Genomic DNA, 23,797 nt, shown 5'->3' on the forward strand with positions numbered 1-23,797 from the left:
AATTATGTATATATGCTTATATTTTTAATTATTTTTATTTTATGAATGCTAGAAGAAGGCATTGGATTCTATTATAGATGGTTGTGAGTCACCATAAGGCTGGGGATTGAACTCAGGACCTCTGGAAGAGCAGCCAATGCTCTTAACCTCTGAGCCATCTCTCCAGCCCATGTATGTATATTTAAAGGCAATGCAGAGTATTCAGAGTTTGAGGAATTGAGGTTGGAGTCTGACCATCAACTAAAGAGCCCCCACCAGCTAAGCTTTGGCTGCAGATGAGAGAGATACTAAATTGGGACTAGATAGGGAAATTAGAGATGTAAATTATAACATGAAGAAACTACACCCCCTTTCCCTGTTATATATGTGTAATTATGTTGAATATTTTAATGTTATATAACATTAAATTGCCATTTAAATTATATAAAAGTTGCTTGAGCATGTGAGACCTCAAAGCCCGCTCCCTACAGTGACACACTTCCTTCAATAAGGCCACGCCCACTTCAAGGAGACCTCACCTCTTAATAGTACCACTCACTATGGGCCAAGCATTCAAACACATGAATCTATGGGAGTCATACCTATTCAAGTCACCACACCATGCCCAGCTTTAGTTTAGTCTTCGGGTAATCGAATAATCAGTGGGATAGTGACTAATAAATATAGCTAGCAACGCATACAATTACTGCTGGGACTGTATGCCTTTTCGTTTTGGAGAGAGCTCCGGCAATGTATAGCTGTATCCTATTAGGTGGAATTACAGAGATTTCTTTATGTGTGAAGAGAAGCACATGGAAGGTGAGTACCCAAAGGGAAGCGTTTACTAGCTACCAATTTGTTGCCTCTTTTAGGTTCAGACTTACCCATCTTTAGCCGATATGCAAAAATGAAGCTTTATAACCGGTCTATTTAAATATTTTCCTTGGTCTGCTAACATTATGCTAAACTTGTCAGTAGAGGGCGATGAAGAGACACTGCCCGAAGAAAGAAGCTGGCGGATCCCTAATCGCGTCTTCCCGGGCGCGCTCCACCTCCACCGCGTGGCTTTTCCAGCTGCCGAAGTGCAGGCTGCTTCTCTAGTGTCCTGCTCTGCTGCACATGCAGCTTTCCGGATACCAGGTTCTACAGAAGCTGCGTCCTGCACTGCACAGCAGCCAGCAGCGCCCGTGGTCAGAACCTCTCCTGTTCTCCCTGTTGGGCAATTTCATGAGAGAGAGAGAGAGGGAGAGGGAGGGGGAGGGGGAGGGGGAGGGGGAGGGAGGAAGGGCGAGGGAGAGGGAGAGGGAACCTCCAGGGAGAGGCATGAGCCCGGAGCAGGGGGCTCTCAAGATAGCAGTGTCATAGTAATTTCTTTGCCACTCAGGAAGCATGGCTGCCCTCCCAAGCTCCAGGTCTTGCTCTGGCAGAGGAGGCTCTACTTTTGGTGGGGTTTCTCACCCCTGAGCAGTAGTTTGTTGCATTTTTTGTTTGTTTGTTTTTTGCTTTTGGGGTTGAGGAGACAGGATCTCTCTCAGACTTAAAATCTTCCTGCTTCATTTTCCCAAGCTCTGGGCTTACGCTTGTGTGCCACCGTGCCCCGCTCATTGTCCCCACACTCTTCCTTTTTTTCTTTTTTTGAGACAGGGTTTCTCTGTGTAGTTCTGGCTGTCCTGGAACTCACTCTGTAGACCAGGCTGGCCTCGAACTCAGATCTGCCTGCCTCAGCCTCTGAGTGCTGGGTTTAAAGGCGTGGGCCACCACGGCCCAGTTCCTATTTTTTTTTGTTTGTTTGTTTTGTTTTGTTTTTCGAGATACGATTCCTCCAACATAATATTTTTATTGGTTATTTGGGACTTTCACATAATGTACCTGGTCACATTCACTTCCCAGTCCACCCTCCCCACAAGAAAGAAGAAGAGGAAGAGGAGGAAGAGGAAGAAGAAGAAGAAGAAGAAAGAAGAAAGATTTTGATCATATACTCTTAAATGTTCCCTCTATTTCTTTCCTTTCTTTTTGTTTTTTGGTTTTTCGAGACAGAGTTTCTCTGTGTAGCTTTGGAGCCTGTCCTGGAACTCGCACTGTAGACCAGGCTGTCCTGGAACTCACAGAGATCCACCTGCCTCTGCCTCCCAAGTGCTGAGATTAAAGGGGATTAAAGGCATGCGCCACCACCGCCTGGCCCCCCTCTATTTCTTACTAACAAATCCTTAATTTCTCTAATCTCTTGTTATAGTCATTAATTCCTTATATTAAATTTTTTCCTGTTTAAATTATGTGGTTTCTGTCTCCTGATCTCCAGGCTAGTCTGTACCTGAGACAGGTCCAGAATTGCTCAGTCACTCCCCCATTGAGAACTCTGGGGAGACACAAAATTGAGGTAGTTGAGCACCCTGGGTCCCTCGTTTGGTTTTGGAATGTGCGCACAGCACATTCTACCTCCCTTGTAACGATGCACTTGGCAGCCTCGTTCCTCCCCCTGCATGTACCATGCACATACACCCTCTCCAAACAACTGCTTAGCATCCTCAAAGGCCCTCGAACCCCCACCTGAGTGCTGGAGAGACGGCTCAGCAGTTAAGAGCACCGACTGCTCTTCCAGAGGACCCTGGTTCAGTTCCCAGCACCCACATGGCAGCTCACAACTGTCTGTAACTCCAGTTCCTGGGGACCCAACAAATTTTTGTGTGTGTGCAAAACATTTTTTGCAAATTTTTTTTATGTGAAAAACACCAGTGCACATAAAAAAAAACCCACATGCATCAGGGATACACTCACTCTCATCTGAACAGTGGTATGAATTCCCCTGTCTATCATAACAATCAAATTTCAGCAGTTTCTGTTCAAGTATATTCCTGATGTATCCAAATACAAAGAATTTAAGGGCTAATCTGGCCTGACCTGGTTTTGAGGGCTTGGACAGTGAACAAAACTGTGTCCTCTAGTAGAGAGAATCCCCTGTGGACCATCTTATGCCTGTGCGCAACCGGGCATGCGTAATAATTACTTAGCTGATTAATATCAAATGCATTGTGGGAAGGGACACGCAGAGTTGAAAAGTCAACTAAAATAGAGAACCCCTTAGAAACCAGCCCCTCCTCTTGAGCCGCAGAAAAGGAAGGCCTAAACAATAATCCAGGCCCTTCAGTATCCCTGCTCACGTGGCTCCTTGTCAATCTTGACAGTGCACCTGTCTTGGATCTGTACTATCTCTTTGCTCCAAATAAAATTATCAGGCTAATTTTGCAAATCTGTGTGGGCCCTTATTTTCAATTCTTTTGCTTAAGAGACCAAGAATCTGGAAACACCCAGCCCACACCCAACGGCTAGTAACAAAACAACTAGCTAGACTGCCGCTGTAGTCCTTATCCACCCTCAGTGATTGCTTTGGCCTCCCGTGTGCTAAACCCATGTGTTATCACTGAGCCTCACCCTACCCTGGAGCCTCTTTTGTGAAAACAGTAATCCCACTATAAGGGCTTCACTCTCAGGACCTAAAGGTCCCTGCAGGCCCTACCCCTGCCACCATCGCAATGGCGGTTAGGAGCTTAACACACAAGTTGGGGTGAGGGGTGACAGACATTAGGTCCATGCAGTAACATGTTTATTAGTGTGAAAAGCAAAACCTTGATGCCCATCAACAGAGACCTGGCTGAGAACACACCGCGGAGAAGCTAACTGGGCACACTACACAAATCCAGCGGATCTGTTTGTTTCAATAAGGCCGTGTGAGGAGGACATTGGCAAACAGGCTTCTCCTACCGTAAAATGTGAGACTCTTAAGCCCAGGTGGTGGCTAGGTTGTCTGCTAATAAAAGCAAACTGATGTGAGTAAAGCTGCCCAATGAATACCATCTCCCTACCATCTACCCACCATCTACCCACCACTGCCCATGGGAACCTCTACTTCCCCCAACACACAGGCTCTGCTTCATTTCTTGCTGAGTTCCAGCATATTCTACTTAAGAATGACAGCTGATGGAGGAGAACAGAGCTCATGGGTTTGGGGACCTCTGTTTTGCTTGGTTACTTTATGGTCGTAGTGGGAAAGACATCAGCTGCTGTGCTCATAAATTAACCGTACCACGAAAGATAACTATCGAACTTTTCCTTCTTGTTGGAAAGTGGAAAAAAAAAAGCTAAGGGTCTTAGCCTCATGACATAAAAGGGAGAGAAATTAAGATGCTAACAAGCCAGTAAACTGAGCCAGCCATCAATCCAAGATGGAGCTGGAAATACAACCAATGTTTTGGGGCAGTTTCCTGGCAAACCCTGGGACATCCAGAGGGCTCATGCGGGAGCCCATCCCTTCCTTCCAGGATGCAGGAAGGTACTTCCTGTCACAGTTCTTTGATTTTTTTTTTTTGAATTCTTTTTTTTTTATTTTGCAATACGGTTCAGTTCTACATATCAGCCACGGATTCCCTTGTTCTCCCCGCTCCCGCCCCCCAGTTCTTTGATTTTTATGCAGCTCAGGTTAAGACCATGAAAAATACACAATAGAATTTTGCCCTGGCATCACATTCCCCTCTGGGAGGAAATTGCTGTACCCACCTTTAACTCCTCTGTTTGGAGTATGTTTTCTGGTAGTTTAATTTTTAGATCTCTTAGTCCTTCTCTTGGCTTTTAAGAAAATTACTTGTCTTTTCTAACCTTTTGGACTCAAAGCTGTGGCTCTTAAAGGTCTCTCGATGATTAGGAAACAGGCATAAATGGTAAAGAAGTTGAGGCGAGCGAAAATCTATTTTCTTTCTTCCAATGCAAGTCTTGTGTAGGTCTGAAATGATGACCTTTTTATGGGATTTTGTTTTGTTGTTGTTTGGATTTAGATTTTTCTAAGCTCCTCATAGCTCCATCATCGTCATCATCATCATCATCATCATCATCATTATTTATTTTCAAGACAGGGTTTCTCTGTGTAGCCCTGACTGTCCTGCAACTCGCTCTGTAGACCAGGCTGGCCTCAAACTCACAGAGATCTGATTGCCTCTGATTCCCAAGTGCTGGGATTAAAGACATGCACCACCATGCCCAGCAATATTAACTTTTTGAAACACAGTCTCATATAGCCCAGGCTGGTCTTGAATTCACTATGCAGTTGGAGATGACCTTCAACCTCTGATCCTCTTGCCTCCACCTCCTAAATGCTAAGATTATAGTTCTGTGCCACCATTCCTAGTTTGTGCTGTACTGGGGTGTGAACCCAGGGCCAGATGTGTGCCAGGCAAGCACTCTATCAACTGCTGGTAGCACCCTGCCCTGCTTGTAACATTAAAACACTTTTTAAAAGATATATTTATTTTGTGTGTATGAGTGTTTTGTGCACATGTACCTCTGCACACCACATGCACGTTGCTTGTGGTATTTTATGTAAGACAAGAAAGCACATTACAGGGGCTGAGGAAATGGCTCGGTGGGTAAAGTGCCTACTGAACAAACGTGAGGGCCTCGGGTTGGCTTTTCACCCTGGGGAAAGCCAGGACCCGTAGCAGTGTACAGAACCCCAGGACTGGGTCAGGGGCAAAGACGGACAGAACCCCAAAGCTAATTGACCAGCCAGCCCAGCCTAGTCAGTGAACTCCATGCGCAGTGGAGACCTTGTTTCAAAAGTAAGGTGGAAAGCAGTGGATGAAGAAGCTGGCTGTCAACCTCTGGCTTCTATGCACACACATATGCACCTACATACAGACACCCACACAAACATGGACTTACACACTCAACACATACATATGCATTAACAATATAACACATTAGAAAGGTGCATTTTTGACAGGAGGCTTCTTGTGCAAATACATGGGCTTATGTGGAGAGATGCAACTGGTACCAAGATCATAGGCTGCTTGTTAGTGAGTTCTTTCTTTCTTCTTCTTCTTTTTTCTTTTGATTTTTCGAGACAGGGTTTCTCTGTGTAGCTTTGGAGCCTGTTTTGGAACTCACTTTGAGGACCAGGCCTTGAACTCACAGAGGTTCGCTCTGCCTCCCGAGTGTTGGGATTAAAGGTGTGCGCCACCACACCCGGCTCCCTTCATTCCTTCTTATATTTATTTTTAATATACGGGTGTTTTGCCTGTATGTGTACCACATGCATGCAGTACCCAAGCGGGCCACAAGAGGGCGGCGGATCCGTTGGGACTGGAGTTACAGATGGTTGTTCACCATCAGTGTTGTTCACCATCCGTGCTGAGAATCAAACCCAGGTCCTCTGGAAGAGCAGCCAGTATGCTTAATTGCACAGCCGTTTCTTTAGTCCAGAACAGGTTTTCTTAAATTGAAAATTAGATGTATTTTTCCCCAGCATAAGACTTTCAGTACTTTAGACAAAAACCTAGCCTCCTTATCCCACAGGAGGGCCTGATGCTTTCCTAGGCTCTGACCCTGTTCACTTTTCCTTACTTTCCTGCCCGAAGACTGTAGTACTTGGTTGTCCCCTTTGCTTGCACACTCTGCCCATAGGAGCAGCCCCACTCTTCAGGGGATCTGCAATGTGTGTGTGTGTGTGTGTGTGTGTGTGTGTGTGTGTGTGTACATTTCTAAGTGAGGCGTCTTCCTCAATTACCATCCACTTTTTTTTTGAGAGGGTCTCCTGTATCCTATCCTGGACCTGAACTTGCTATATAGCTGAGGCTGATCTTTAATTCCTGATCCTCCTGCCTCCATCTCCCGAGCTCTAGGATTATAGGAGTGTGCCACAACACCTTCTATTGGCGACGGCCTTTCACTAACCTTGGAGTTCAGCCATTTGGCTAGGCAGTCTGTGCGGCGAGCCCTAGGGTCCGTGTCTCCTCCCCGGCACTGGAGTTACAGACATGCATGTTTCCCCTTTTTGTACGGCTGCTGGGACTCCACATTCAGGTCCTCATTCTCACACAGAAAGTGCTTCACCCTGGGTCTTCTCCTATGCCCCGGGAATCTGCATTTTAAATATAAACTCAAGATGATCCTCATGTACTCTTACTTCAAACTCCCTAGACACTGTGGAGTCTTTTTAAGATACAGGGTGTTGGGGCTGGAGAGATGCTCAGTGGTTAAGAGCACTGGCTCCTCTTCCAGAGGACCCAGGTTCAATTCCCAGCACCCACGTGTCAGCTCACAACTGTTTGTAACTCCAGGTCCCGGGGACCGGACACCCTCACACAGACAAGAGACAGGTGAGACACCAATGCACATAAGATAAAATAAATCTTGAATAAAGAAATAAATAAAATAAAATAAAAAAGAGATGCAGGGTGTTCAAAAGCATCCTGCAGAATGATACCTGGGGACAAAGTGGGTCCTCTGGGCCGAGATGCTCCGTAAGGGTGCATTGGCTCATGGAAGAACAGGGCTGTGGCGTCTGCAGTTTCTTCAACAAAGGCCAAGAGGATCACAACTAGGTAGGGAGATTTTATCCACTAATACTAAGTTAAAGACAAACTATAGGAGTTAATTATCTCCCCCTGTTAAGGACAGACTTGAAGACAGAACCAGGAAGAGTTCTACAGCAGGTCAAACCAGACACCTGTCTCAGAGATTTACTGCTTGGGGACAAGTGTACTGGGAAGGCCCACTGAGGAGGAGAGACTGAGTCAGCAGGGACCCCTTTGAAGGTCTTGGGAATTTTAAGTGAGAGTCGCTGAGCTTGTACTCAGTTCCTCTGCCAGGTAGTCCATGGGGGTAGGTGGACAATGGCTTCAGGTCTGCCCAGTTGTGTGAGAGCTGGCAGTTCCCACAGGAGCTTGTCACAGAGCAAAGTGGGTAGGTTAGGTCTCTTCGATATTGTTTGATAACGGATTCCCACCTGGGAGGCATAAACAGAAATCGGAACTTTAGGGAGTCTGCAGCAAGGACAAGCGTTGAGACTCGTCCTTTTGAGTGTGCCCGACATTCTGCTTTGTGCTTCTTGGTGAGAAGCCTGCCGCCACTCTCTGGAGTTGCAGAGGCTGTTGGTGAATGTGATCCATCTCCCTGGGTTAAGAGTAGCTAGCTATCCCACTCTTAGAACTGGGCATCCTGGAGACTTCTCTCCTGGGTCTGGCAGGTTTGCTCTCCATTGAGTTTCCTAAACTGGGCAGAGATGAGGCCTGAGCCATCAAATCACACCATGTCCACCAGCAGAGGAGGCCTGAGATAAAGGTGCTCCAGCCATGTCACCTGAGCTCTGGATCCCGACAGACCCTAGACCTTCCAACCACTCTTCCAGTGAGCCTACAGATGCCCGTATTGCTCCAGAAAGTTCCAGCCCATTTCTTCTCTTGCTGCAGAGAAATCTCTGACTCACACACCCACCGGCCTTGGATGCTTTTTTTGCTATTGTTCCAAGTCTCAGGCTAAAAAGTGCCTTTTGGCAGATAATCATCTTTGTAACTTCGTAGAGAGGCCAAGCTTGGAATGTTGCTCAGTCGTGGAACTCAGCCTTGCATGTCCAAGGCCCCAGGTTCTGACCACACACAGCACTGCAAGATTCCAGTGAGAGTATGTGCCAGGGTTGGACTGTAAATGGGCAGATATACCGTCCTAAGAGTGTGAGGACTTTATGAATGCTAGCTCAAGGACAAGCTCCCCAGTCACTGCTCTCCAGTGCTCTTCTAGAGCATTGTTCACAGAGCCGGTCTCTTACAGCCAAACGCTCTGCTCCTACACACCCCAACCCCACAGTATGGCTCTGACCCCAGCCCAGCAGTCCGGGGTTCACACCAGTCTTTCTCTTTCCATGTTTCCACACCTGTGAGAAACTGGTGTGCATTTTTCCTCAGCATAGCCACTTACTCCCTCAAACCTATAATATACAGAATACGATTCACACAAAAAGCAAGCTTATTGACTAGGCACAGTAGTTAGTTTGCATATGTATTGAACAAGGAATCAAACTGAGGGTCTGCCGCATATTAGGTAAGTGTTCTATCACTCAGCTATATTCTCAACAAATACAGTGCTTAATCTTGAAAAAAGTTGGAAAGCACACATGCATGCATGTGTGTGTGTGCTACACATGGGTACCCATGGAGGCTAGATTAGAGCCTTGGATGCTCCGGAGCTGGAGTTACAGGCAGTTGTAAGGCCCCCTGTGGGTGTGGGTCCTGGGAACTGAACCTGAGTCCTCTGCAAGAGCAGTCAGTGCTCTGAACTGCTGAGCCATCTCTCCGTCCCTATTTCTTTATCTTTAGTCTACAGTGTCCCAAAGTTCCCATTGCAGCTTTCCCCACACAATGTATTTGTATTAACCCGAACATCATTGTCTTTGCTTTTATTTACACTTAAGAGATGGTTTTTCTTTTATCTTCAGCCTTGAGTTTGAAACACTAATACTGCTCTGAGAGTCACGCCGTGCATTATTGCTGTAGACAGGAAACTTGTCATCTCCTCCCTTCTCCTCAACCTTTCCCCCATTCCTACGCTTCCGTTCTTGTCACACATCCCAATTCCCTCAAGGGAACCAGTCATCTCCTGGTTTGTGCTCTCTGTGATCTTTAAGAAATAAGCAGCTGCGTCTATGTTTTCTTGTTTCTCCTTTTCACACTATAAACGTGCACTCGTTAGCACACTTCTTTGTTGCTTAGGAGGACATACCCTGGCGGGGCAGTGGTGGCACACAGCTTTAATCCCAGCACTCAGAAGGCAGAGGTGGGCAGATCTCTGTGAGTTCGAGGCCAGCCTGGTTCCAGATCGAGTTCCAGGACAGCCAGGGTTACACAGAGAAGTTTACGGTCATCCTCAGCTACTTAGCAAGTTCAAGGCTGGACTGGAATACATGAGATCTTGTCCAAAAAATAAATAAATAAATAAATAAAAATCATCAGAGATAATAAGTATACAGAGCAGAGTCCAAAAGAAACCGGAAGAGCTTTTAGAAGACCTATTCTATGAGAGCAGTACAGACAGTGCCTGAGTCTTCCAGCTTCCAGTGCAGCCCTGGAATCTAGGGTTTCCCCTGGGATTGGTCACATGGTCAGGGACTACCCATGCGGTTGACCTTAGTCCCTCAGGAGTCAGCCCTTCTGCAGATAACCCTGATAGGGTGTGGTCTAAACCACCACCTTAAGTTACACAGTTTGCGTAACTTATCTAGCATGATCCAAGACCCAGGAATACAAAAGTACTTTTATCAGGCAGGATATTGCAAGGGCTCAGAAGTTATCTCCTAACAGGCCTACAAGGGCCAGTTTCTTTGGAATGTGCAGGGCTTGAATACTTGAAACTTGCGGAGTTAACCTTTTACTCTGTCTGTTTAATTCCATTCTGCTCGGGAAACATATTTGGTATCGTTTCAGTTCTTATCAGTTTGTGAAGTTTAATTACCCAGAATACATGTACTTGAGATAACATACATGTGTGGGTTGGGGGAGAGGTGTTACTCAGAGGCAGAAAGCGTTTTCCTGACTTGCGTGAGACGCTAGGTTTGATACCCTGGCAGCCTCAGCCCCCAACACTCGCTAATGAAGGTGTACTCTGCTCTGGTATTGTAGAAGTGACAGCTTTCACGTGTTCCCATGACCGCCTAAGTCTCCAGTTATAATAATGAGTCTGTTTCTCTCTGCAGCATCACCGATTCCTGTTTCATTCATTTTGTTGTTAGGTTTGTGATGTTTACCTCTGGCTCTGTTTCCCTGCCTGTGATGTTTGTTTTTGTTTGTTTGTTTGTTTGTTTGAGACACGGGATCTCTATGTTGCCCTGGGTGTTCTGGAACTCACTATGTAAGATGCTTTCGCCTTGGTTCTGAAACTGGTTTTCTCAGTGAACCCGGAATTTACCAATTCAGCTAGTCGGCCTGGCCAGGGAGCCTGTTTCAGCCCCGACCCCAAACCCCAGCTAGCAATGGGGTCACAGACAAGTGCCTCTGTGTTGATCCTGATGTTTGCGGCAGCATCTACTTTACCAGCCCAGCTACCCCTCCAGTCCCTGTTTGTTCGTTTCTGATGGAGCAAACAGGACGCCAGCAGGACAAAACCTACATCGTCGTCACTTAATTTACTGAAGTTACCTTGTCACAAATGTCCGTTAGAGCAGATGGCCGTGCCAGCCATCCTCTGAGACAAGAGCACAGAAGTAGGTGATTTGGTTCCTAAACGTTGGCGATTTTACAACGGACGATAGCGATGAACCTTTTCGTTTCCGGAGTTCTTTTGTGAGGGTTCATTTGTGGGGCTCATTCAATAAAGCTTGTTGATACCACCGTGCCTGCCAAGGCCAATTAGCACTGAAGGGTGAGCATGGGAAAATAAGGGAGGAAAAAGGCAAGGGGTGGCCCTCCCAGGGCTGGGAGTCTCAGGGAGAGTCACCAGGAGTTGCCTCCGCCGCCCTGTGGGGGTGCACCGAGAGACAGACAGTGAGCACTAAGTGAAGCCGAAGGCAGTAGAGTGTTGGTGCCCGTTGGGCTAGCATAGTCAGCAAGTCACTGATTATCTCAGCGACTTGGGTTTCACGTCACGTAAAGAGACTAGCTCGCTCTCTCTGTTTCCGAGTCCCTGGCGGTGCTGTGTGCCCGACTGGGTAGTGGGAGGGTTATGCTATTTGTGTGCTGTGTGATAAGATGCAAGTGGAGAAAGCTCCTATTAGCACTGATTAACTCCAGAGCTGACCACCAGCACACACGACCATTGTCCCCGCCAGAACTCTTTACCGATGGGCTTTGTCTAGCTGGCTTTAGGAGAGACAAATGCCATTACAGGAGACCGAATAACTTCGTTTGGGTGGATGGACGTCAGATAATAGAGACTCTGCAGGTATTAGCCTGACTGCATTAGTTGATTTGCAGCTACTGTTCACCTTGTCCTGGGTATTAATGGAGACAAAGGCCTGGAATTAGCAGCAGCAGAGATAAGCTGTGGGTTACAGCGAGAGCTCAAGGGAAAGAATTTTACCCTACCTTTGCTTGTTTTCTCCCCTCTCAGAGTTAACTTCCAGTTTCCCCCTGAATGTCATTATATTCTTTACAAATTTTAGCAATTTTATTTCCATTAAATCCCATTAACTGAGTCACTATTTCTTCTAACGAGATCAGCCATTACCTTTCAGGTTTTTGAGAATGATTTTAAGGGAAATACAGTGGCGATCTTGTGTATTATCCTGCTTCTTGAATATTCTTATATAATATGTGTTTGTCTCACAAGAATCACAATAGAACTGATATTGTAATTAATATTTAAAGATAAATGGCTAGCTTGGTCCTGCCTCAACTTGATATACCACGCTTTGTTGACTCCCATGGGAGGCCTTACCCTTTCTGAATGGAGACAGAAGAGGAGTGGATTGGGGGCGGGGGCAGAAGGGAGATGGGGGAAGGGACCTGGAGGTGAGGAGGCAGGAGAAACTGTGGTTGGTATGTAAAATAAATTTTAAAAATTTAATAAATAAAAAAAAAAAAGGCTATACATCACATTTATAGTTATTTTCAACAATATAAACTATCCTATTTTTTCTAACATCTAAATATTATTTCAGTTACAATTGTAACCCCTTTTCTGTGGCGCTGGAGTTTGAACTGGAGTTTGGCTTTTATGCAGGCTAGGTGAGTGCTCTACTACTCAGCCCAGTGCTCATTACATCATTTGTTTTTTTTTTTTTTTTTCCGAGACAGGGTTTCTCTGTGTAGCTTTGCGCCTCTCCTGGAACTCACTTGGTAGCCCAGGCTGGCCTCGAACTCACAGAGATCCGCCTGGCTCTGCCTCCCGAGTGCTGGGATTAAAGGCGTGCGCCACCACCGCCCGGCTTCATTACATCATTTGTAATTTGTGCTACTGCATTGTTATTTCAGTTATGAAAACACAGTACCACCAGTTATACATAACTTCTTTTAGTTGTAAGCTAAGCAGAGTTTTGGGACCCAGGAGTCAATCATATAAGGTTGTGCTGGGAAATGCAGAGAAGAGGACATCGCCAAGTCACAGCTTCCTTCCTCATCAGACTTTTAGAATAGCCAGCTTTCACACTTCCTTTTTAAAGATGGTTAGTTGTTGATCAATGTTTGTGATGCTATTTCATTTTCTTTTAGATTGTGGGATTTTTTTTTTTTTACAGGCTCCTCATCCTCTTTATGAGCTTGGTTTAATTACAGACAAACTGTGGTTTTTGTTTGAAACCAAAATTTGTGAAAAACACTACTTCAAAAATGCTCAAAATTTAATATTGTAGTTTCTTTTTCTGTTCAAGACTTGAGAAAGAACAGTGACTCCAACATAGCAAGATACTGCACATTATGATATCGAATAAACAACAGCACAACCAACAGAATGCCAACAAGTTTTTAATAATATATGAGATTTAGAAAATATTTAATGGTGATTCTCTCCGAAGGGTAAGACTTGAGGTGGCTTCTACTTGGGCAGTATTATTATAAAATAAGCTTCTTCATATGACACGACACACTGTCCCCTCCACCTGCTCTTACCAGCTTCCAACCAGCGAACTCAACATTTTCATGGGAGCCCAGTGGAGAGCAGAGGAAGCTGCTCGTGGGGAAGTGTTTGCTGATTGACTTCCCAAGGACTGCTCCAACTCTTGAATAATGGCGGCATCCTTATGCTGGTAGGAGTGACCCCGTCCTCCTCAGAAGCCCTCTAACACTCAGGCCTTCCCAGTGACAGACAGCCCTGCTCACCTTCTTTTTCTCCTCCTTCTCTTCTTGGAAACAGTGGAAGAGAATCAGCAGGTTATTGCTGTCCGATTGTTGGGAAACAGCTCTCTGCCCCAAATGTGCTGTCAGTAAATTATTCTACAAAGTTCCGAGTCCAGCTCAGAAATAATGGCAAGCTGTCTTTCAATAAATAAATAAATAAATAAATACCCCAGGAAAAAAAAGAACCTGTAGTGGTGATGGATTTGATAGGTTCAGTAAGAGCCTATACTCTGGTGTTCACAGGGAAACAGGGTGGACAGAGGGTTAGGAGAGATAGGAAAGAGAAGGGAAAATTCAACTCAGGTGGAAAAAACTGGAATCTGGCTGCCGTTGGACGGAATCAGAGTGTTCAAACTAACACGTCAAAGCTAAACAAAAACTTACCCACCTAGGTTTTTTCATTAACTGGGAAACAAACACCTAGGTTTTTGTTTGTTTGTTTGTTTTTAAACAGAGGAAAGGACTCCCTTGCTGCCACAGATCTCCTCAATCCGTCTTCAGGTGGCAGGCCTAGTTTGCCCATAGAAAGTGCCCCGATTATTTCCAGTAGTGGTGCCAGAGCACATACAAAAAGCCAGTCAACATAGCATAGTACTGAAGCATGCAGCTGATTGGAGTCATTAAATTGGAAACTGAAACAACCAGATGATCACTATCACTTGCAACAAAAGGAGAGCAGAGCAAATGTACCTGAAAGTTACTCGAACATTTGCATTTATTTGCAAATTTACTCATTTTTAAAATGTCAAAGTTACACTTGTTTATTCGTGGTGTACGCAGGTGTGCCTATGTGAGTGTGTGCTGTGTGTGTGTGTATGTGTGTGTGTGTGTGGTGTATGTGGTGTGTGTGTGTGTGGTGTATGTGGTGTGTGTGTGTGTGGTGTATGTGGTGTGTGGTGTGTGTGTGTGTAGTGTGGTGTGTGTGTGTGTGATGTGTGTGTGGTGTGTGTGTATGTGGTGTGTTGTGTGTGTGTTGTGTGTGTGTGTGTTGAGGTGTGTGGTGTGTGTGTGTGTTGTATGTGTGTGTGGTGTTTGGTGTGTGTGTGTGTGTGTGTGGTGTGTGTGTAGTGTGTGTGGTGTGTGTGTAGTGTGTGTGGTGTGTGGTGTGTGTGTGTGTGTGTGGTGTGTGGTGTGTGTATGTGTGTGTGTGTGTGGTGTGTGTGTAGTGTGTGGTATGTGTATGTGTGTGTGTGTGGTGTGTGGTGTGTGGTGTGTGTGTGTGGTGTGTGTGTGGTGTATGAGGTGTGTGGTGTGTGTGTGTGTGTAGTGTGTGTGTGGTGTGTGTGTGTGTGTGGTGTGTGTGTGCGGTATGGTGTGTGTGTGTGTGTGTGTGTGTGTGTGTGTGTGTGTGTGTGCAGGTTCATGATGCACATGTGGAGATCAGTGAACTGCTTTCCAGTGTTGATTTTCTCTTTCTACCACATGGGATCTGGGGGACTGATGGAGCTTAAGTCCCCAGGCCTGGCAGCAAGCACCTTTACCTTCTAAACTGTCTCACCAGTCCTGCCGTTTAATTCTTTTTGCCAGTACAATGCGATAATGAGGATATGAGAACTGATGGTCTTATATTTGTACTCTGCCATGATGACTTAAAAAAATAACTTGAAATTGGTGTGCTGTAAGGATTTGTTTGAACACATGGCCAGAAATCAACAGAAGATTCACAAATGACTCACTCTATATAACGCAGACGTGTAAAATTGTGTTTCAAAATATACCTGAAAGAAACTAATTGAAATGAATTGGACCCTTCTTTTTTTAATTATTATATCTTTGAAATATTTTGTAAGTTGCATCCAGCCTGTGGGAATCACTTAGTTATGCATGAACATAGTGATTTTAGTTCACATACTAATTTATTACATTAACTTTACTCACTTGAAAATAGTTTGTTGAAGTTGGGAGGGAGGGGGGAGAATGGGATGCATCTGAGAAGTGTTATGAGGAGGAGAAGGGATGAATATGACTAAAATATACTACGTACATCTATGAAATTCTCAAAGAATAAAGTATATTAAAATAGCTATTATTTCTTAAAAAATTTTATTAAAATATATAGGAAAGGTTTTATTTATTATAACTAAAAATGTCCAGATATAATATGTACTATGCTAGAATCATAATTATTTGCAATATTCTCAGAAAGCATGACAATATTCATTAGGTACAGGAAAGAGACGGTAACATTTTAGATACTTGGGATTTCCATTGATTCCTTGTGTTCCGCAATTGGAAGAGAATCTCACATGTGTACTTTTAAAAACTATTTCAGAAGATCTGTGTTGAAGGGTTTTTTTGCCATTAGAAACTGTGATTCTCTACGGGCCCTTTTCAGCTTTGCCCGACGATTTTGGAACCAAATCTAAAATCAAGGGAAAATAAAATAGTTCTCAGACACATTGCTGTATTATCATCACAAGTAACAACCGTGCTTGAAAATTACCTGGATTCTGTCTTCCTCTAGATTTAGCTTTTGAGCTAAGTCTTCTCTGATGTCAATTCCAGGATAGCAGTTCACTCTGAAGACATTTTCCAATACTTCAACCTAGAATAAGGAAAGAATTCTTTAATGTGATAACACTCCATATGTCACCAAAATTGGGCTTCCTTTTGTGCAGTAAAAAAAAAAAAATGCACTTAAATTTGGACAGTTAACCTAAATGCATTAAAAAAAAAAACGATTACCCAGAGACTGTTAAAATATGAGTCCATTGTTTCATTAATGATACTTCTACACTGATCCCAAAGTGAACAGCTTTTGTTCACCGGGACATCAGTTACAGCCTTTGTGTTATCGCTATTGGGTGAAAAATCTTCCCACCTGATTTTGGGTAAAAGCAGTTCTTGGTCTTCGTCCTCTGTACCAGCTCAACTCTCTTTTCAAAGAGAGTGTTTCTGAGGCTGAAAAATAATTTTCATATTTCAAAGCCCCTTCTTCTGGCATTGGGTGATCCACGGGACAAGGAAATGAGATCTCACTGGGAAGATCTGGGGCACGTAGGCACGAGTTGCTGTATTTCTCTAAAATCAGAAGAATAAACTCCATCTTAGATTGTCTGTGTTCCACAAATTCAGGAAAAAGTCATTTCAGTAACTTATTTTGAAATTTCCTAGAGAATTCTTCAGAAAGGAAGGAAGGATAGAAGAGAAAAGAAATTCTGCCTTGGTGAGAGAACATTTTGGACTCTACCATTTACTTCTCACTGAAAAGAGATTTAGAATGCCTGATGTGTCAAACATATACAGAGGGTCTTCTGAAGTAAATGTTAGTTCTTTCTGTGGCTGAATAACGTCTGTTTCCAGCAGGCATTCTACTCCCTTATGATCCTGTTAGGGGCCTTTTGCGTTTATGGAACAGAATGAAATCATAGTTTCTAACTCTATACTGTGTGAAATAAAGGGCAAGCTAAAAAGGCAAATGAGTTTAAAAATTAAGTTGTGACATACCTGAGTCGCTGCAGGTGTCTGTCCACGGTCTGTGGGGTCTTGTTGACGGTCCACAGTCTTTTTTCTGGTCCAGTCCTAAAATGCTCTCAATTGAGAAGGAGCAGGATGAGGGTTTGCTTTTCTGGAGCTGAGCACCTTCCCGAAGGCTGGGCGACATCCTCCTCTGTGTGGTACAGAGCTGGAGGGCTCCTGCCCCACGTGTGCAGAGCTGGGACCTTCCAGCACTTCACCTTATAGCTTTGTTGACTAGGGGGCTGGGTTTTGAACGTCACTAATTAAAATCCTGTTTTAGAAAGTTTTAGCAAGTCAATGAACACTTGCCTAGCCAGCAGCTTAAGGAGTTAATTGTTTATTTGTTTGCAAGTAATTAGCAACTAATGGCTACACCAGGGGGCCACCTACAGGGACAAAAAGTGTTATCTCTCCTAAGCAGAACACAGACTTAACTTTGTTGAAAGAAGTGATGCACGAAGGTAGCACTCCTCTTTTATTTGAGATCATTAATGTATAAAATCATGTTTTTATCCTGAAGTTTATATTTTCCAGGATTCTAGTTACCTAAATGTACAGGACAGAGAGAAGAGCAGTCAAGTAAACAATAATCTGATTTAGTGAATGTTCTTCCAAGGAAACTGGAAAAAGTAATAATCTCTTAATGCTATTACGGTAATTCTGATGAAAATGCCTGTTTTCCATATGCATATGTAATAGTGAACGTTGTCAACAAAATCACAGTACTCTTTGGAGGGCAGCATACTGGAAAAGCCTGGCAATGTTATTAACACAGAGTGTAATTGTCTTCCAAGTGCCTTGGATTAATTCATAGGAACAGTTGCACCACGTATTTTAAATAATTAATGGGCTAATTCCTTTCTTTCATTCTTTCTTTAAAATGAGAAAGATACAAGCTTACATGAAGTTCATATGCTACAGAGAATAATTTCTTTCCTTAACACAGTTATTTCAAAGAACATAGTTAACTATACCCTTTTTTCTTTTTCTTTTCTTTTTTGAGACAGGGTCTTATTATATAGTTATGGAACCAGCTCTACAGGCCAGGTTGGCCTTGAATTGAATCTGCCTCCCTCTGCCTGCTGAACACTGGGATTAAAGGTGGGGGACACAGTGCATGTCCCACCTCTTGACTTAAGGCTTGTCTGTGTCACTTGCTTTGACTAGTGGAAAGAATGTGAACAAAGGCTCAAAACCTGTTAGTATGATTGGTTTGCTTTCCTGATAACACTGTGACATCATCCCCAGGGTAGCTACTGCCCTTCAGCCTAAGCTCTAGAATGGACGTGTGGATCAGACTCTAACTCTTCTTACAGGCTATAGTCAAGTCAGTTGAGTCCAGAAAAGCTCAGTCAAATGCTAACTGGTCTGATATTTTCTTTTTTGTTTTTCAAGACAGGGTTTCTCTGTGTAACAGCCCTGGCTGTCCTGGAACTCACTTTGTAGACTAGGCTGGCCTCAGATTTACAGAGATCTCAGGCTGGAGGTGATTGAGAGTACTGGTTGCTCTTCCAGAGGACCCAGGTTCAATTCCCAGAACCCACATGACAGCTAACAACTGTAACTCCAGTTCCTGGGGGATCTGACAACCTCACACAGACATACATGCATGCAAAACACCAATGCACATTAAAACAATTATTATTATTATTATTATTATTATTTTAAAAACAGAGATTTGCCTGCCTCTGCTTCCGAAGTGCTGGGATTAAAGGTGTGGTATTTCCTTTTCTTTTTCTTTTTAATTCATATATCTTTACTTGCAAGTGTTCATTGCAAAGAGTCACTGTTCTGGTTCAAGACCTCTGGTTTCTGCTCCACTCTGGATGCTGGGCCCTCCATGGCACTCCTCTTGTGTGTCCTGTTGTTGCCCTGAGTCATGGAGATCCTGAAGCTTTGGATCTGCACGACCGGCCCCTTCACGTGCTTCCAGCAGATCATAGATGGGGTGAATGCTGGGGTAGGTCAACTCTGGTTCTGAGCCTGGGTAGTTGCTAGTTTGGTCAGCCTGCCAGCTCTCCCCTAGCCTCACCACCAGGGTAAGCTCTCCAGCACTGCCCTGGCTTGTACACCCCTTGCTATGAGGGTAAGGGGCGGGGCCAGTTCTCCTGCTTTCACGCCCTCAGGGTCGGCTCTCCCACACCTACACCATTAGGACCAGCGCTACTGTGTTGCCCAGGCAGGTGCAGGGGCCTCTCTCCTAGTGCTTCAGCTGGTGAGGAGCAGGGACAGGGACAGCTCTTCCACTCTTATGACCTCAGGGCCAGCTCTCCCACCTGCCACAGGCAGTGGTGGGCGTGGGGGTGGGAGATGGGGGAGTGTGGTGGTGTGGGGTGTCTCTCCCCCTCCCATACCACCATATGGCTCTATCATGCTGCCCAGGCGAGGTGCAGGGCCCACTTTCCCGAGTGCTGAAGTTGGTAAGGATGGGTATGCTCCCTTGCCCACCACAGGCAGTAGGGGCAAGGGCGGGGCGGAGAGGGCGTCTTTCCCTTGCCCTCACCACCACATGAGTCCTGTTTATAATCCAATCTGCTAATCTACATCTCTTTATTGGAGAATTGAGACCATTAATGTTAAGTGTTGTTATCAAACAATGTATATTAATTCCTGTCATTTTGTTGTGGTGTTTTCTTATACCTCCTTTAATTAAATGTTCTGGAATTATTTATATACTCCCTGTGACATCTTTAATGTGTTTATCTTTGTGGTCGGACCAGCGTATTCCTTCTAGTGTCCTCTGTAAAGATGGCTTAGTGGTCATAACAAAATCATTTTTCAAAAAATGTGTTTTTATTGTGCAATGATTTTATTTCTTCTTCAATTTTAGTATACAGTTTTGCAGGGTTGTTGTCTTTAAGAACTTAGAATACATCTTGTCAGGCCCTTCTGCACTTAAAAGTTTCTGTCAGATAGTCACTGAGTCTTACTCTGGTGGGCTCCACATTATAAGTGACTTGACCTTGCTCCTTTGCAGCTTTTAATACTCTTTATTTAGGTTTTTTGTTTGTCTGTTTGTTTTGTTTTTAAGGTTTTCCGAGATATGGTTTCTCTGTGTAGTCCTGACTGTCTTGGAACTCTCTTTGTAGACCAGGCTAGCCTTGAGAGTGCTGGGATTAAAGGCATTCGCCACCACCATCCAGCTATTCTGTGTTTTTAATGTTTTAAGTATATATGTCATGGGGAGTTGCTTTTCTAGTCCTGGTCTATTCAGAGTTCTACAGGTCTCTTGTATCTACAGGATTGGGCAAAGTTCTTCTATTATTTTATTGGAGATATTCTCTATGCCTTTGCAATCGTGTTTTCTCCTTCTTCTATGTCCATAATCCAAAAGTTAGGCCTTTTTGAAATCTCCCAGAACTGTTCCACTTTCTGCTATTTCCTTTTTTTTTTTTTTTTTTTTTTGGTTTTTCGAGACAGGGTTTCTCTGTGTAGCTTTGCGCCTCTCCTGGAACTCACTTGGTAGCCCAGGCTGGCCTCGAACTGACAGAGATCCGCCTGGCTCTGCCTCCCGAGTGCTGGGATTAAAGGCATGCGCCACCACCGCCCGGCGCTATTTCCTTTTAAATTTACCATTGACCTATACTAAGTGGTCCAATCCCTCTGCCTGCCTTCTGTCTCCGATTCTGTCTTTTTTTTCTTTCTTTATTCTAAAAGTTCTTGTTTGTTTTATTAGACAGGGTTTCTCTGTGTAGCCCTTGCTGTCTTAGAACTCACATTGTAGAACAGGCTGGCCTTGAACTCAGATCCGTCTACTTCTGCCTCCGGAGCACTGGGATCAAAGGTGTGCACCACCACCGCCTGGCCTAAGAGATCTTTTAAAAAATATAGTGCCTCTGCCACCCTAGTGCTAGGATTAAAAGTGTGTACCACCACCACCCAGCCACCCGGGTATCTTTATTCTTATTTTAAGGCTCTTCAAACATTTGTCATTTCTTTATGGAGAGTTGCTTTGATTCAGTAACATCATCTTTGATGAAGCTCAGAAAGGAATAAAATTACTCAGAGGCTTATTATTAATTACACACGGGGTGGCCTATGACTCAAGCTTCTTGCTAGCTCTCTCTTATAACTTAACTCAACCCATTTCTATTAATCTATGTATCACCACATGTTCTGTGGCTTTACCTGTGTCCCATTATATATTGCTCCTTGGATGGCAGGCCAGAGTCTCCCTTGACTCCGCCCTTCCATACGTACTGACATATATGATTACACACATCATCTCCTAATGTATTCTCCCATCATTCCATTCCAGCCACACCAGGTGCCCCTCCTCTTCATGGATCCTCCATGTTCAGCCTTGCCTTTAGATCTTGAGATGATTACAGTCACTATCTGGAATGTTTGTCCCCTGGGTAGTCTCTTCCTCCTCTAGGCATCGCTCCATGTCACCTTTCCTGTGACGCCCAGCCTTCCACCCCGCGCCCCGCCCCGCCCCCTCTTTGAACTGCAATCTTTCTCCCAGAGCAGTTGTCATGCCCTGTCCAGTTTTCATCCACAGCACTTACAGTCAAAACACATGGTTTATGCTTACTGTTCGCTGCCCATTTCCTCACTGGGGATTTTTGTCTGTTTTCTTCAATCCCCAGCCTTCAAGGTGCTGTTTGGCTCACTTAAGGTTTAAGAATAATAAATGGCCAGCTGTGTCAATGTGAAGACAGAGATGCGTCCATTAAGTTCCCTGATAAGAAAGTTAACTGGTGAGTTCGGCAAGCTTGAAAGCCAGACCTGAAGACAAGTGAATGGAATGTAACTGGTTTAGTAACATCTGGGCCACATTCCTTGAAGGATCCTTTTTCTATGAAACAACTAGATTCTAAGTAAAGCCTACCTTAGATGTATTGATGAGATCTTACAAAGTCAGTAAACATTAGTTTGTTCATGAAGTCAAACTAAACCCCAAACCCAACAACACAGCACTGAAGTCAGAACCGGGAGCACGTGGGGTCCCCTCCAGGGGCAAAGATCTTGAGAATCACTGAAACTCAGAATCTTAGGCCAGCAGAGGTGAGCGAGCTGAACTGAAGACAACCTCTTGAGCCCTGTCAAAAACAGTCCAAACCCCACTTGGGAGGCAGAGGAGATGGATCTCTGTGAGTGCGAGGCCAGCCTGCTCTATAGAGCGAGATCCAGAATGGGCACCAAAACTACACAGAGAAACCTTGTCCCAAAACTGCCCCCCTCCCAAAAAAAACCCAGTCCAAACCATAAGCTCATAATTAAGGATCATCAAGCACCCAAGGCCAGTCACCGTGAGGGATAACCAGCGGAAACATGGAGATTTGTATCACTACTTCTCTCCAGCATCCATTTTATACTCCATCAGCCGCAACAGGAGTTTCAAGGGTTAATAATTACCTGTCCTAGACCACATTATACATTGATGTGGTCTTGGGACCTTTCATCCTGTGAATATGAGCAGAAGCAATGTGTGTAAATGGTAAGGCCAGCTATCAAAGGGCAGGGCTGTTTCTACTCTGTGTCCTGTCTTCACTGTGGAGAGGAAAGATGGTGGGAGACGGTGAAATGTTGGGAGCTGTGTTTAAAGAGAGGGGAGCTTGAAACCCTGTTGATTGTGGGTTCCCACATTCCATACTAGTATGGAACCACCTAATTTTGCCAAAAAGGTCTCTTTTGTTTACTGAGGTCTCTGATGTCTGAAGTCAAATCCCTAGTCTAAGTAACGGCAGTTCCTGAGGCAGTTCAGACGCTGCTGCGGAATATAGACTAGCTAGAAATGAAAATGTGAAGAACTAAGGATAAAATTTTATATAGGGACAAATGATTAAATTGACAGAAATGGCAGGAAAGACTTGAAGGAAGCTAAGCAGAACTTATAAAATGAATGTGTGCACACACATATTTAATTATTGAAATGTACTCAGTGGATAAATGAAATTGTGTTTTGGACATATAAGTATCTTTACCTTTACCCTGGCAAACACTGTATTATTAACATTTTAAAAATAGAGTCTTTTAAAAATTATATTTACTTACTTACATATTTACACACACATGTGTACCTATGTGAGTGTGTGCATGTGCAGAGGACAGCATGTGGGATTGACCTCTCTCCTTTCACCACATGGGTTCCTGAGCTAGAACTTGGGTTGCCAGGCTCAGTGGCAAGTGCTTTTACCTGCTGAGATATCTGGCCAACCCTTGTTACGAACATTTTAAACAATTGCCCATCTGGTAGGCAAAATAATCTCACCACCATCCTTGTATTCTTGGAGGAAAGAAGTTGGGCATTTGTTTCTTTATGTTTGGTCACTATGTACTTCTTTTGTGAAATGATAGAATGTGTCTTAGCACATTTTTTCTAGCAGGGTGAATTGTTGTAGCCCACTAGGTCTCCTTGCGGCTGTACCCAGCAGGACTGCATGGGAGGTTGACTGGACCACGGGCCTGAGTATCAGGTGTTTGTAAGGGTCTAATTAGCAAGGGGAGGTCTTTTGCTCCACCCCTTGGCATTGTTATAAATAGACCTTTGGAATAAATTTCTGGGCCAGTGCATAAGGATCCAGGCCCACTAGAGTCTGTCCTGCCTTTCTCTCTGTTTCTCTGCCCTCTATTTCTAACTAAGTCTCTTATCTCTCATTCCTCAAGAGTCCCTGGGGTAAATAATTGTGGGGGCTGGTCCGCCACAGTGAATTTTTGTTGTTTCTTTACCAATGGCCTTTCTACCCAGTGCAGATCTTGCTGTGTCCTACCTCAACTGACAATGGGGACAAGAAAACTCAGGGCTCAACTAAATTAGACTCCGG

The 23,797-nt window shown here is 44.4% G+C and overlaps 1 protein-coding gene across 1 annotated transcript; it reads right to left on the bottom strand.

Moving 5' to 3' along the window:
* Nucleotides 1-15,637: 15,637 nt before the first annotated feature.
* Nucleotides 15,638-21,416, bottom strand: Hesx1 (HESX homeobox 1). The gene is made up of 4 exons (XM_052734351.1): nucleotides 17,016-21,416; nucleotides 16,390-16,589; nucleotides 16,012-16,113; nucleotides 15,638-15,930 (listed from the first exon to the last, which is right to left on the bottom strand). The coding sequence occupies exons 1-4, from the start codon at nucleotides 17,170-17,172 to the stop codon at nucleotides 15,832-15,834; spliced, it is 558 nt and encodes a 185-aa protein (XP_052590311.1). The 5' UTR covers nucleotides 17,173-21,416; the 3' UTR covers nucleotides 15,638-15,831.
* Between the last annotated feature and the right edge of the window lie 2,381 nt (nucleotides 21,417-23,797).

Source organism: Peromyscus californicus, unplaced genomic scaffold (assembly GCF_007827085.1).
Source record: "Peromyscus californicus insignis strain IS unplaced genomic scaffold, ASM782708v3 Scaffold_12__1_contigs__length_115047231, whole genome shotgun sequence".
Taxonomy (NCBI): Eukaryota; Metazoa; Chordata; class Mammalia; order Rodentia; family Cricetidae; genus Peromyscus; species Peromyscus californicus.